Source organism: Arachis hypogaea, chromosome 2 (genome assembly GCF_003086295.3).
Source record: "Arachis hypogaea cultivar Tifrunner chromosome 2, arahy.Tifrunner.gnm2.J5K5, whole genome shotgun sequence".
Lineage (NCBI taxonomy): Eukaryota > Viridiplantae > Streptophyta > Magnoliopsida > Fabales > Fabaceae > Arachis > Arachis hypogaea.
Window position 1 is genome coordinate 9,706,663 of NC_092037.1, and position 11,964 is coordinate 9,718,626.

General features: G+C 32.4%; 1 protein-coding gene across 1 annotated transcript; it reads left to right on the plus strand.

The window, feature by feature from the left end:
• The first annotated feature begins 3,038 nt into the window (after positions 1 to 3,038).
• On the plus strand, positions 3,039 to 9,973 carry LOC112736802 (F-box protein SKIP17). Its single transcript, XM_025786416.3, has 13 exons — positions 3,039 to 3,726; positions 4,350 to 4,525; positions 5,389 to 5,586; positions 5,665 to 5,775; positions 6,249 to 6,334; positions 6,418 to 6,539; positions 7,253 to 7,317; positions 7,445 to 7,517; positions 7,609 to 7,671; positions 7,767 to 7,831; positions 7,934 to 8,008; positions 8,126 to 8,386; positions 9,274 to 9,973. Exons 1-12 carry the CDS (start codon positions 3,355 to 3,357, stop codon positions 8,331 to 8,333), a joined length of 1,614 nt encoding a protein of 537 aa, XP_025642201.1. The 5' UTR covers positions 3,039 to 3,354; the 3' UTR covers positions 8,334 to 8,386; positions 9,274 to 9,973.
• Positions 9,974 to 11,964: the final 1,991 nt, after the last annotated feature.

The window sequence follows — 11,964 nt, forward strand, 5'->3', positions numbered from 1 at the left end:
ATTCCGTGTCGACATGTTCTAGCTTGCTGTGCAAATCAGCGGTTGGATTGGCAAGTATATGTGCATGACGTATACAAGATGGATTCAGTTCGAAGAGTATACAGGGCGAGGTTTAGACCACTGGGAAATCCTACAACGTGGCCTGCGTATCGTGGTCCACGATTCGTTGGCAATCCGTTCCTCAGACGGGTGGCTAAAGGTCGGCCTAAGATGACCCGCTTCTTGAATGAGATGGACACCCGCATGTTGCGTGGTCCTAGGAGATGCAAGCAATGCGGTGCCGAGGGCCACAGCCGGAGTAGATGTCGTCAGCGAGGTGGTCCAAGTGCGGTCTTCATCAGCTTGGTCGGCCGGTTCATCAGCGACGTCATCATCGTCATCCTCGGAATCATCCTCGTACTCGTCCTCATCATCATCCTCATCCTCATCATCATGGTTTCCATCACTCTCCGGATGGTCTACTAGATAGTCATCAGTGTCATCATCAACTCCCATATTACTCTCATGAATTAGACTCATCGGAATACGCCCCTGGTTTCGAGTCTGAGTAATTCCTCCCGCGGCTTCAACACTCCTACTCGAATCAACAGACATTCTGGCTCCAGAATTTTCAGAGGAAGTGCGATCCCGAGGTCTCAAATCCAATGACCTCCTAGGTTGAGTAACACCACCCGAACGTGCCCAGTGGTCGGCGGGAGACCGAGAATCATTGCCACATCCTCCAATGTCACCGCACACTCACCAACTGGAAAATGAAATGTGTGCGTCTCAGGACGCCATCTCTCAATCAGAGCATTAATCATTGCTGACTGACACTGAATTACCCCAATTTGAGAAACATAATAGAAACCCGTCTCTCGTAAGTGAGCCTCAACAATTTGGTTGTACGGATCGGGCGGTTTCAAATGATCACAAACCAACAAGCGTGAACCCTACAAAATCACAGTTCCTTTATGAATTCCAGCATAATAAGTATATTAACAATAACATAATTTCTCTTACATGTCCCTCCTTACAATAATATAATCTGCCTATCAAACATACATACATTTGTAAAACATACAAATTAATAAATATGCTTAATTATTTGTCTAAATTATACTCAGTTAATAATAATAATAATAATAATAATAATAATAATAATAATAATAATAATAATAATAATAATAATAATTAACATTACCTATGGACAATATCAATAATAATAATAGTAATATCGTTAATAATAATAATAATAATCATGCTAATAATTAATTACATTTATTCACAGATAATAATAATAATAATAACAACAACAATAAATCGATAATAATAATAATAATAACAATTATAATAATAATAATAATAATAATAATAATAATAATAATATTAAAAATAAAATTTTTTATTAACCTCCACGGATAATAATAATAATAATAATAATAATAATAATAATAATAATAATAATAAAAACAATAATAATAATAATAATATAAAAATAATAAAATTTTTCGTTACTGTTACTCTACGGATAATAATAATAATAATAATAATATAAAAATAATAAAATTTTTCGTTACTGTTACTCTACGGATAATAATAATAATAATAATAATAATAATAATAATAATAATAATAATAATAATAATAATAATAAAAAAAAAAAAAAATTAAATTTTAAATTTTAAATTTATATACAGATCTTCATTTCATTTCAATATATTATTCAATAAATTCAAATCAAATAAAAAACCTAACATTTATTATCTATTGTGAAAGCTTTAAAGGATAAACACTAACTAACTAAACTCAAGTTTAATTTCTATGTCTAATATCTAACAGTAATCATAACCATATCATACATATATATCATTAACAGTAACCATATACATATATATATATATATATATATATATATATATTATTAATCTCTACTTAATGCTATAATAATATATATTGTTATTAAAAATAGTAAAATTTTATTACTATTATTATTTAATTATTAAATTAAAATATTAAAAAATAGAAACTTACATAATTAGAATGTCCAAGATAATTAGCAATATGAAGCTCTGGTTAATTTACATCTTTGATTTTTTTTCTCTTGGACATTTTTTCAAATTTTTCTGGTGTTTTTAGTGGTCCAACAATGGTGGTGGGTGGGGTTGGGAAACACAGAGGAAAAGAGATGAGAGTGATGGAGAACAAAGAGAGAGAAGAAGAGATGAGGGTGAAAGGGACAACTAAAGTTATGAAGCTGGGATATTAACTTGCTTCCTTTCAACCAAACCGACGGAGGAATGGCTTGCATGCACGCCACCTGGCATGGAGACCTCAAATCGGTCCCAGGGATTTGCTTCCCTCCGATTACAAGAAATCGGTCCATTCGATTTTGGATTCCTAAATCGGTCCGTCCGATTTCAGTTATGCCGCCATCACAACTCGGTGATACACCCAATTCCCCCATAAGCCTGTTATACACAATCGTTACTTCCATATTAAAATTAAAAATCTCTATTTTGTTATTGGTTGATAACAAAAAGATTTATACATAATACTTTAAGCAAATTCTTTTTAGGAGACTGCTAAAAAACTTTTAGTATTTAGAATTTGGCAAATGCTAATATATTATGAAAAAAATAAAGATTATAGTATTTTTTGAATTCTAGATTTTAAATTTTAAATAATAAATTTTAAATTTTAAATTATAAATTATAAATCCTAATCATTAAATTTTAAATTTAAGTTATTGATATAAAATATAATAAATAAAAAATTAAAATTTATTTTAACATTTAGTGCAACACTCTTTATTTCATGGAGAGGGTTTAAGGATGAACCTTAAAATATGAACAAAATATTTAACAAAAAATTTATAAAAAGTAATATTAATTATTATTGTTGTTGTTATTATTATTATTGAAAAATAAACCCACATTAACAAATTGACCATATTTTCTTTTCTTACCAGAAAATTTCAGCTTCACTCTTATCCGTGTTCACTGTTCAGTGTTCACTAATTACAGACTACAGTCCCCATGAAATGAACAAAGGCGCGTGAATCAAACCGGAAGATACCCCCACGTGTCACTCGCGTACCGGTCACACGCGTCACGCAAAACCCCATCGTCTCAATATTCCAATCACCACCACCCTTCTCTCACTCCACACCTTTCTTCTCTTCTCTTCTCTCTGTTCTCTGCAACAAAAAGTAATAATACAAAAATATAAAAATAAAAAATAAAAAATAAAAAAAATGAGAATGAGAGTGTGAAAATGATAACAGAATCCACAACCACCACAACAACAGTAACGACCACCGCCACGCGCTGACGCGTGAGGAAGAAGAACAACAGCAACAACCAGCAGAGGCTTATGGCAATGGACACTTTTCCTTGTTCTTCGAAGCGACCGTGTCCTTCTTCGTCGCAGGAGCAGAACAACGCTAGGGTTGTTCAGGGTCTGGATCACGTGGAGCAGGTGCTCCATAAGTTCCTGTGCCTCGACGATGACGACTCAACTTCTTCTTCTCCTTCTCCGTCGTCGCCGTGTTCTTCGATCTCTTTGGATCTGTCGCTGGAGAAGCTTCTGGAATCTTCTGCGTCAGATGCGGATCGAACGGTGCTCATCGACCGCGCCCTCAGGATGGGATCGATGCTCCTCGACGCAGCGAAGCACTCCTCCAGGAAGCGGGCTTCGAAGCACAACTCACTCGCTTGGCCACTCCCTCCGGACCTCACTATCAAGGTTTTAATTCAATTTCATTGCTACTTTTCACTTCGTCTTGTTCATACTTTATGAATCAGTAGTTTTCGGATTTTGATTGCGATTAATTTGATTCGAGCTAGGTTGATTCAACGCTAGCTTTTCGAACGCTGTGTTTTTGAGTTTACAGGTATTGATCGGAGCGAAAGTTTTCACTTTTTAGTTTAGCTGGTTTTTTAGCTTTACAGTCACTGAACGGAACTTGCTTAAAGTAGCAATTGTTGACTTACTTCAAAGTTTAAACAAGCTAGAGTTGATTATATAGTGTTCTTAATTGCTCTTTATCATTATCATTTATGTTAGAAATGATAAATTTGTTTCCGTGTTTGTTGTTTCCTATTCTAATTGGAGTTTTGCTCCCCCTTTTAATTTCGCCTTTTCTTAGTTCTTTTCATAATTTGATTAATTTTTTGTTTTTAATGTTTTAGTTTTGAACTTTAAGTTATTCTTCTAATGTTCACTTTTCTTAGTTCTTTAGTATGTGGAGTCCCCTCCTTTTGCAGTATGATGATAATTCCCCTTTTAGGCATTCGAGTAGCGTTATGATGAACTTATGATAATTTGTTCCCGAAATTTCTGTGTTGATTCCATGTTGTGGTGTGCAGGTCTTCTCGATGCTTGAAACCCAGAGTCTGTGTCATGCATCAGCTACTTGTTCATTGTTTAACAAATGTGCTAAAGATCCTTTGTGCTATGCAAACCTTGATTTGACATCAAGGGTTCCAAAGATTAACAATTCAGTAGTTTCCACGATGATTCAGCGAGCGGGGAATGCACTAAGGTAAAAGCTATTGTATCTCACTGTAAGAACCTGGCATCTAGAGCAAGTAGAAGAAAGAAACAGTAATAGAAAGACAAGGGGGACGGAGTGATATCAGTGGGATATCACCCAATTTCTCATTATTTGTTATTATTATCTAGTAAAAGGAAGTTATAACTTAAAGATATCAGTTATTCGAGAGACCTGATTCTCTCCTAGATTCTAATCCGTTCTTTTTCCCTCTTTTCCATGCCTGCTCGCGACTTGTCGACTTCCCACCGCTCTTTATTGTTCCCACCCCTCTCTCTCACTCACTTTCCAGCTAGGCAAGTTAGTTACAACACCCTCCCTAGTCCATATTTCACTCAATTACAGCAAGGTCCCTAATTTCTATTTGCATTGATACATAACACTCACTGATCCTTTACATGCCATATTTACTTTTTTCCCCAGGTAAATTTTGATTAACAGCATACTTAGTGACTATGGGGCATAAAATTAAAACTTAAAAGTATGACTAACTAATTATAACTATTCACCTAGCGAGGTGATCATTCTGTTTCTCTTTGCCTTGACCCACAAACGGAGAAAAAAGGCAGGTATTTGATTCCATATGGTATTTTTTGGTATGTGTAACTGAGTGTTCACATTTTATTAGCGAGTAATTTTTTGCACTGTAGTCCTATCTGTTGAAGTTGGTCCATTGAAGAAGTTGTATAACTAGTTTAGTAGTTTCACGTATAATTCTACTATGCAATTGTTGCTAGTTCTGTTATCTATGACATGACAAAAGTGATAAATTAGCATTAGGCTAACATATTGAGCATGCATCACAATCTGATGTATTATCTCATTCTATCTATCTATTTTAATTTGTGTAAAAGGTCTCTTAAGCTTGGTGTGATCCCTTGTGCTACTCCCTTGCCTGGATCCTGTCAACCATTGGTTTATACCAACAGAAATTCTATTGTAGAGGTATCTAACTTCTCTTGGAATGATAAGAGATCTCGACAAGGGAGAGAATCTTCCATTCTTACAAGATCATGTCTAAGCCCTTTAAGTAGGGATGGTGGTGCTCCAGGGTATGTTCTTCATGGACCTAAAAATCTAATACTGTGGGTTTCTTGTTTTAAATGGGCTTATATACGTTCATCTTGCAGGATTCTTTTGAGAAAGTTGTATTTGTACAATATTGAAAGGATGGATAATGCATCTCTTGGTCAAGCCTTATCGGCGTGCCCCTCTCTCCTTGATCTGGAAATTGTTGGGCTGTAAGTTAGCTAACCCTTACCAGCCTTTCTCACACTTCTCTTCCTTCTAAGAATTTTCTCATTGCTAAGGGATATAAGACTATCTTTGGTTGGTTAAACATAAACAAATGGTGAATTCCTTCTATACGATTACTTTATTTTTCCTGTGGTACAGAATTCACGCTTTTCTAAGTTATATTCTGGCATTGCTAGAGAGGAAATCTTTTCTTGATACATTTTTGGCTTTTTGTTTAGAGTTACAACTACAATTTTGGTTACTTCAATTATTATAGTTAGTTCTTCTTTTATTTTATACTTGATATGAATATGCAGTGGATACAAAATTTCCGATTAATTAGGTGCCCATTTTCAGTTTATAGCTACCTTTTGTTACTTATTAAGTATTTAATATGTATCATTTGCATTCTCTCTAGTCTCTTCTCATAAACTGCATTGAGCAATGATTTTTGTTCCGTTTCTGTTTTAAATGGTAGTCATGTTGAGCTGCGGCAAACATTAATGTCTGTAAGTGCGAACTGCCACTCAATCGAGCGTTTGTGTTTCGAGTCTTCTAAAACAGGTAAATGTTTTCTCCGGCATCTTTTACTGTACAAGTATCTTTATATCTCTGCTTGAGTGCTTATCTATGTGTGTAATTATCAGGTAGAGATGACAGCTTGAAAACGCAAACCTGCCTTGAGCTAGTAGACAATTGTCCTCATCTAACTTCTTTATCTCTTAGAGGGTTTAAGCTACATGATTATAAAGTCCGTGTACTGGTTAAGGTATGTTATCAAGATATTCTTGATTATTGTCTCTGGTTAATCCCGGTTAAGGTTCCTGTGCTAATCTTGTTCATGAGATGATCTCTCCCTCTAACTGTGTTCAATTCTATATCCATCTTTTTAAAGTAAAAACGGGGAGGATTGAAAATAGAATAAATCTGTTAATCCAGCCTGCTATATATATGATCATATATTTTGTTTGTCATATTACCATTGCAACTTTTTGCATCTGAAGCCCCTTGAGTTTGAGAAAAAATCTGCTAATCCGCTCAGCTATATATGATCCTACTTTGGTTTGTCATACTGCAATTGACTTGTTTTGAACCTGACCTGAAAACCCTTGAGTTTGAGTTAAAGGAAGTTGTAAGCTTATGCAGCTCATAATTCTTCATGGGTTAATGGGTGTGATAATCCATATAAAGGCTATTAGATATTTTACAATGTACTAGTTTAAATCTATTATACTTTCAGTTTTAATGGTTCTTTTAATACATATTGCTGTGGATTGAAATGGTTGTTTGAACAAAGGTCGTACTTTGTTAAAAGTATTGTGTCAATGTTTGATCTGGAGTTACCCTTTGTCATTTTGATGTTTGAATTATGACCTCTAAACTAAATGGCATCCTCCTATTTCTCACTTTTATCATAGATGGGAGGGCGGGGAACTCATATTCAATGGGTAAATAATAATTCAGTACAATACTGTCGTGCAGGGATTTCAGAAACTGAAATATGTTGACTTTTCAACGTCCTACTCAATCACTGGAAGCTTCTTGAGGTCAGTTACTAGCAAGAAACAATAAATTGTCACATTCTGTCTATCTGTTGAGATCATCCCTTCATACAACTTCTTTTATTTTTATTTTTGGCCTATTATTTTCATTCTAACAAATGTTATTTTTCAGAAGCCTTGGAAGCTGCATGGGTGGGAATTTGCTTGAGGTCTTAATTTTAAGGGATTGTATGCATTTGAAAGAGGTGAGAGTGATACTATGTCTGCAAGTTACGATTCCTTGCTTGTTTTGTTTTTAAAGCATTCCCTCTGTAATGCTAATGCTTTCATATGCAGGTGGAAGTTGCTAGGTTTCTGACAGCAATTCTTGCAGGAGATTTCAAATTTCTACTACGTCTTGTGAGTACATAGAAAGATGCTGTGTTAAAAAGAATAATTAGTTTCTAGTTGACTTTCAAATTTGGTTTGAGTTCTTACTATTTGCCTTTAAACAGGATATATCAAACAAGGAGGGCTTAGCATCTGAGGGTGACTGGTATCACAGGTGCTTCAACTCTAGGTAATGATTACATTGGCAGTTTAGATGTTTCAAGTATCAACTTTCAGAACACCCATGCTTTGATTGTATATCTATTTACAAATTTGGGGCTTTATGGTGCAGTATTATGCCTGTAAAGCAGGTTTTGGAAGCAAGGCCTGATATAAATTTGGTGGCCGAATATCCAGCTGAAGGAAGGTCAGATATTACACCAATTGATTAATTTTGTGCAATGTCTTTCGGTTTCTGATGAAGGGCTTTTCCCTTCCTTTTAAGTTCTAAAGTTTGACAATATGTGTTTCTGGAATGTTGCAGTTACAATGATTCATTTGATACTGATATGAACAGTGAGATAAGTCTGCCATCACAACTGAGCTCCCATAATTCAGATAGGTCAATTTTTCTGAGTACATCTGAAAGCAGCTACAATAGTGATCAGGGCAGCGGGAATGAAGATGGCCAAGATGCCAGCTATGTGATTTATGAGGAAAGTTCAGATGAGATAGACTTCTTGTCCTTGTAGGGAATGGTCATCCATGTGGTATTAATAAAAAGGACAAACAATTTGTGGTTTTGGTACTCTCTCTCTCTCTCTCTCTCTCTCTCCATTGTGTTTGCATGTGTGTGCGGTAATGTACATTTCTCTTGAGGTTAAATGCTGTTACACATCGCTTGTTTATTTGTTTGTAAAAGTATACGTTGACCTGCATTAGATTTATGTTATTTGACACTTGGTATTACTATAATATGCTCCCTCCTTCTCAAATTATATGTCTCTTTTTATCTTTATCGTTATTGTGAATTAAGTATATTTTTTAATTTCAAAAAGTCATTAATTAAAATTTACTCATTATACCATGTACTATTAAATAGAAAGAGAAAGTTAGAAGAGTAAAGAATTACTGAAGAGAGAAAATAATATTAGGTATACTTTCGTCTTTCTTTTGTTTGTTTATATTTTCAATAAACTAATGATTGTCTTGATAACTTTGCACAACTAAAAAAAGACATTTAATTTGAGGAGGGAGTACAAAATGTGATACTGATCTCCACTATTCAAAGGGAATGTTAGTTTAGGCATCACAAATTAAGGGAGAATATGATCCAACTTCAAGATATTTTATCCAAGTGCAATTTACCCTAAATCAGTAGTTGATTGGCTTTTCTTGGTAACACATTAACTAGTTTGGAAGACTTGTCATAAAACAGATATTAAGATATTATGGTTAATGTCATTGCTGACATGTTGCAAATGGATGTCTTTGCATACCCCATGTTGGAAACTAGAGATATTTCCTTGTGCTACCTTTATTTTGTCAAATGAGTAGTTGGTATAACTAGATGCCTCAAAAAGTCGGTCAGTGGTATTGCAATCTGTTTTCCTTCATATGTGACATGCATTATTCACCTCTTGCATTTCCTAATACTTGCTGTTTATGATTTCTGATTTAAATATAAACTAGGGGAGCAGCAGATAAGGCGGATATGGCAGAATACCAGATAGTGAACAATGGACAGTGATATTTTCTTCAACTTCCATTTTGACCTTGTATTGATTGAAGTCTATTCCTGTGGAATGTTCAACCTGGAAGAAGATTGGAGGTTGGTATCGATTTATCAGCTTTATTGGGCCTTTATCTCCTTTTTCGGAGTTGGTTCCCCATTCTCTCTCCCCCTAAATGGAATTTGCTCCATTCCATATCTATGGTTTTATTTTTCATTTTTTTCCCCTGAAGAAAAAGAAGCATTCTAAATTTTTAAAATATTTTCTACCATGTATTTTGTGGCTTTCCATACTGTGTCTACTTGCCAACACTGCAACTACAACCAGTGTGCCTGTAAACTACATATAATGACATCCCATACTCAAATCTTGCAAATAAGTCACAGTTTATCTAAGACAGACAATAATCATATGTATGTGCTATACTATTGCCATCTCCAAATGGCCAAACAGGATTAGAAAAATCTTTGATCCCGGCATGTAGGATATAGTAATGTCTGTTATAACGCAATCCTGAATTAACAATTAAGTGTATGAGGTGCTTAAAACGTATTTCAACTAGATTATAACCCATATTGTCCGTGGAGATGGGGTCTGATATTAAAATTGTAATACCATTACAGTTTTGATAATTTATAATCCTGCTATTGTTATGATCAGCTGCGTGATACTTAGTTATGGTAAACGAATTATATGATATTGGTGATTAATTTTTTGCGAGCAATGATATACTCTCCCACCTGTGTCTTGACTAAGGTTGCAGAACAAAAATTGAGAGATGATTTGATCATCTCAAATAACAAAGGAAAATGATCTTGTTAACGTGGGTTTTAACTTTTAAGCGCGCTTTTAAAGGATAATTATAAGTAGAAAGATATCATAGAAAATCGTCATTTTTTATTTTTTATGTAATACAAATTTTTTTTTTTGGTCTCTGAATGTTTTAGAACACTTTTCTTTTAGATAAAAAAAAAAAAATATATATATATATAGAAGAAAAATACTTCTTTCGTTTAAAAATAGCTAATTATTTTTAATACCAAGGTATGTTAATTTTATTTTAAAAAATTCTTAATGTTAATTCTGAATGTACTTACTTATCATTTATATAACGGTAATTTTGTCTATTATACATAATCTTCAAGTGGTTTGTTAAAATTTATTTATTAATTTTTGTAATGTGCGGTTTCAATTTATCCTGTCTCATTTCATTAAGCTATGATTACTATATTTAATTAGTGTAATAAATAAGAGGATAAATTAAACATTAATTGATGCATTATAGATATTTACCAATGACAAACTCTAACCCATTTTTTCCTTTTTGCTAGAAAGAAAACAATGAACGAAAGGTGATTAGTTTGTCAAATTAGATTTTGGTTTTAATGGAGAAAATAATAAGAATATGTTTGGTTAATATATTTTTAAAATATATATTTAATTTAAAATAAAAATATAATTTATTTAATAATTTAGTTGAATTATCAAATAATTTTTTTCAGAACACACTAAATCTAATTTTAAAAGATTTATTTGATGACAAAAATCTAAGTCAAATAAAATAAAGAATAAATGTAAGAATTTAAAAGGTAAAGATACTATTACTTTAATAAATTTTATTGTTTAAACAAATAAAAGAAGAAAATTAACATAGAGAATTAAAAGGTAAATATCTAGCCAAAATAAAAAAAAATATCCAAACGTAATTTGTGAGGATTAAGTTATAGTAGAAAAGGAAAGAAAATAGTGTCCTTTTATGTGAAAATGTTTTTTAACAATCTATTTATAACAATCTATTTATAATATATAAAAGGAGAAATTAAAGTTATTTTATAATGAACTAAAGATCTCTAGATTTTCTATAAGTTTAAGTTTATTTTCTCTTCTTTCTCTAATATTCTCATCATAACCTTTGCCTTTGGAGGTTAAAATGTCGCACTATTTTTTTCATTGTTATACTTTATGCTTTATTTTTTTTAAAAAAAATTAAGAGACTTATTAAGACTTTTTAAATTAAGTATTAAAAATTTTAAAATCATCCTTACTATTTGAATCATTTCTCTACTTTTTTTTTATTTATCTATATTTTCTCAATTAAAAATAGTTTATAGTATAAGTTATAACGAATTTGAGTTGATTAAATGTTTATCTTATGTTTTTTATTTTACATGTCTTTTAAAAAAATTTCAAGTGATATAGATTAAATACTATATGGAATACACAAAATATAGATTAATAGTATAGAGGAGGTAGAAACCTTTTTTTCATAGAGTAAATAAAGTTTGGTAACTTACAATTCTAACAAAAGTATTGGATGAAATTAACTGATGTACGCTATAATATTGGTTCGCTAGTATTACTCTTGTAAAAAATATACGAATTGGGATGGATATTAATTAATTAATATAATCAAAATTATAATATTAAAAAAATTGGTTGGTGTATAATTTCGTTTTTAGCGAATTAAGTGGATAGGATTACATTTTTTTTAGACGAGAATCCTCGGTTTCGTATTATCAAATAAAAATATTTGTATAGAAATGACTTGGACTATATATTAAACTTTTTTTTTTCTACTAAATGATAGAAAAACTCGAATTCAACCTCTTAGATGAGTATAAGCAGATTATACTATTTGAGTTATAACTTA

Bases quoted from the DNA above. Each gene is read 5' to 3' on its own strand.
- LOC112736802 (XM_025786416.3), top strand. From the start codon at position 3,355: ATGGCAATGGACACTTTTCCTTGTTCTTCGAAGCGACCGTGTCCTTCT. The intron at 5,776-6,248 runs GTAAGTTAGCTA...TTTAAATGGTAG, and splicing joins GATCTGGAAATTGTTGGGCT to TCATGTTGAGCTGCGGCAAA. The intron at 8,009-8,125 runs GTCAGATATTAC...GGAATGTTGCAG, and splicing joins GAATATCCAGCTGAAGGAAG to TTACAATGATTCATTTGATA.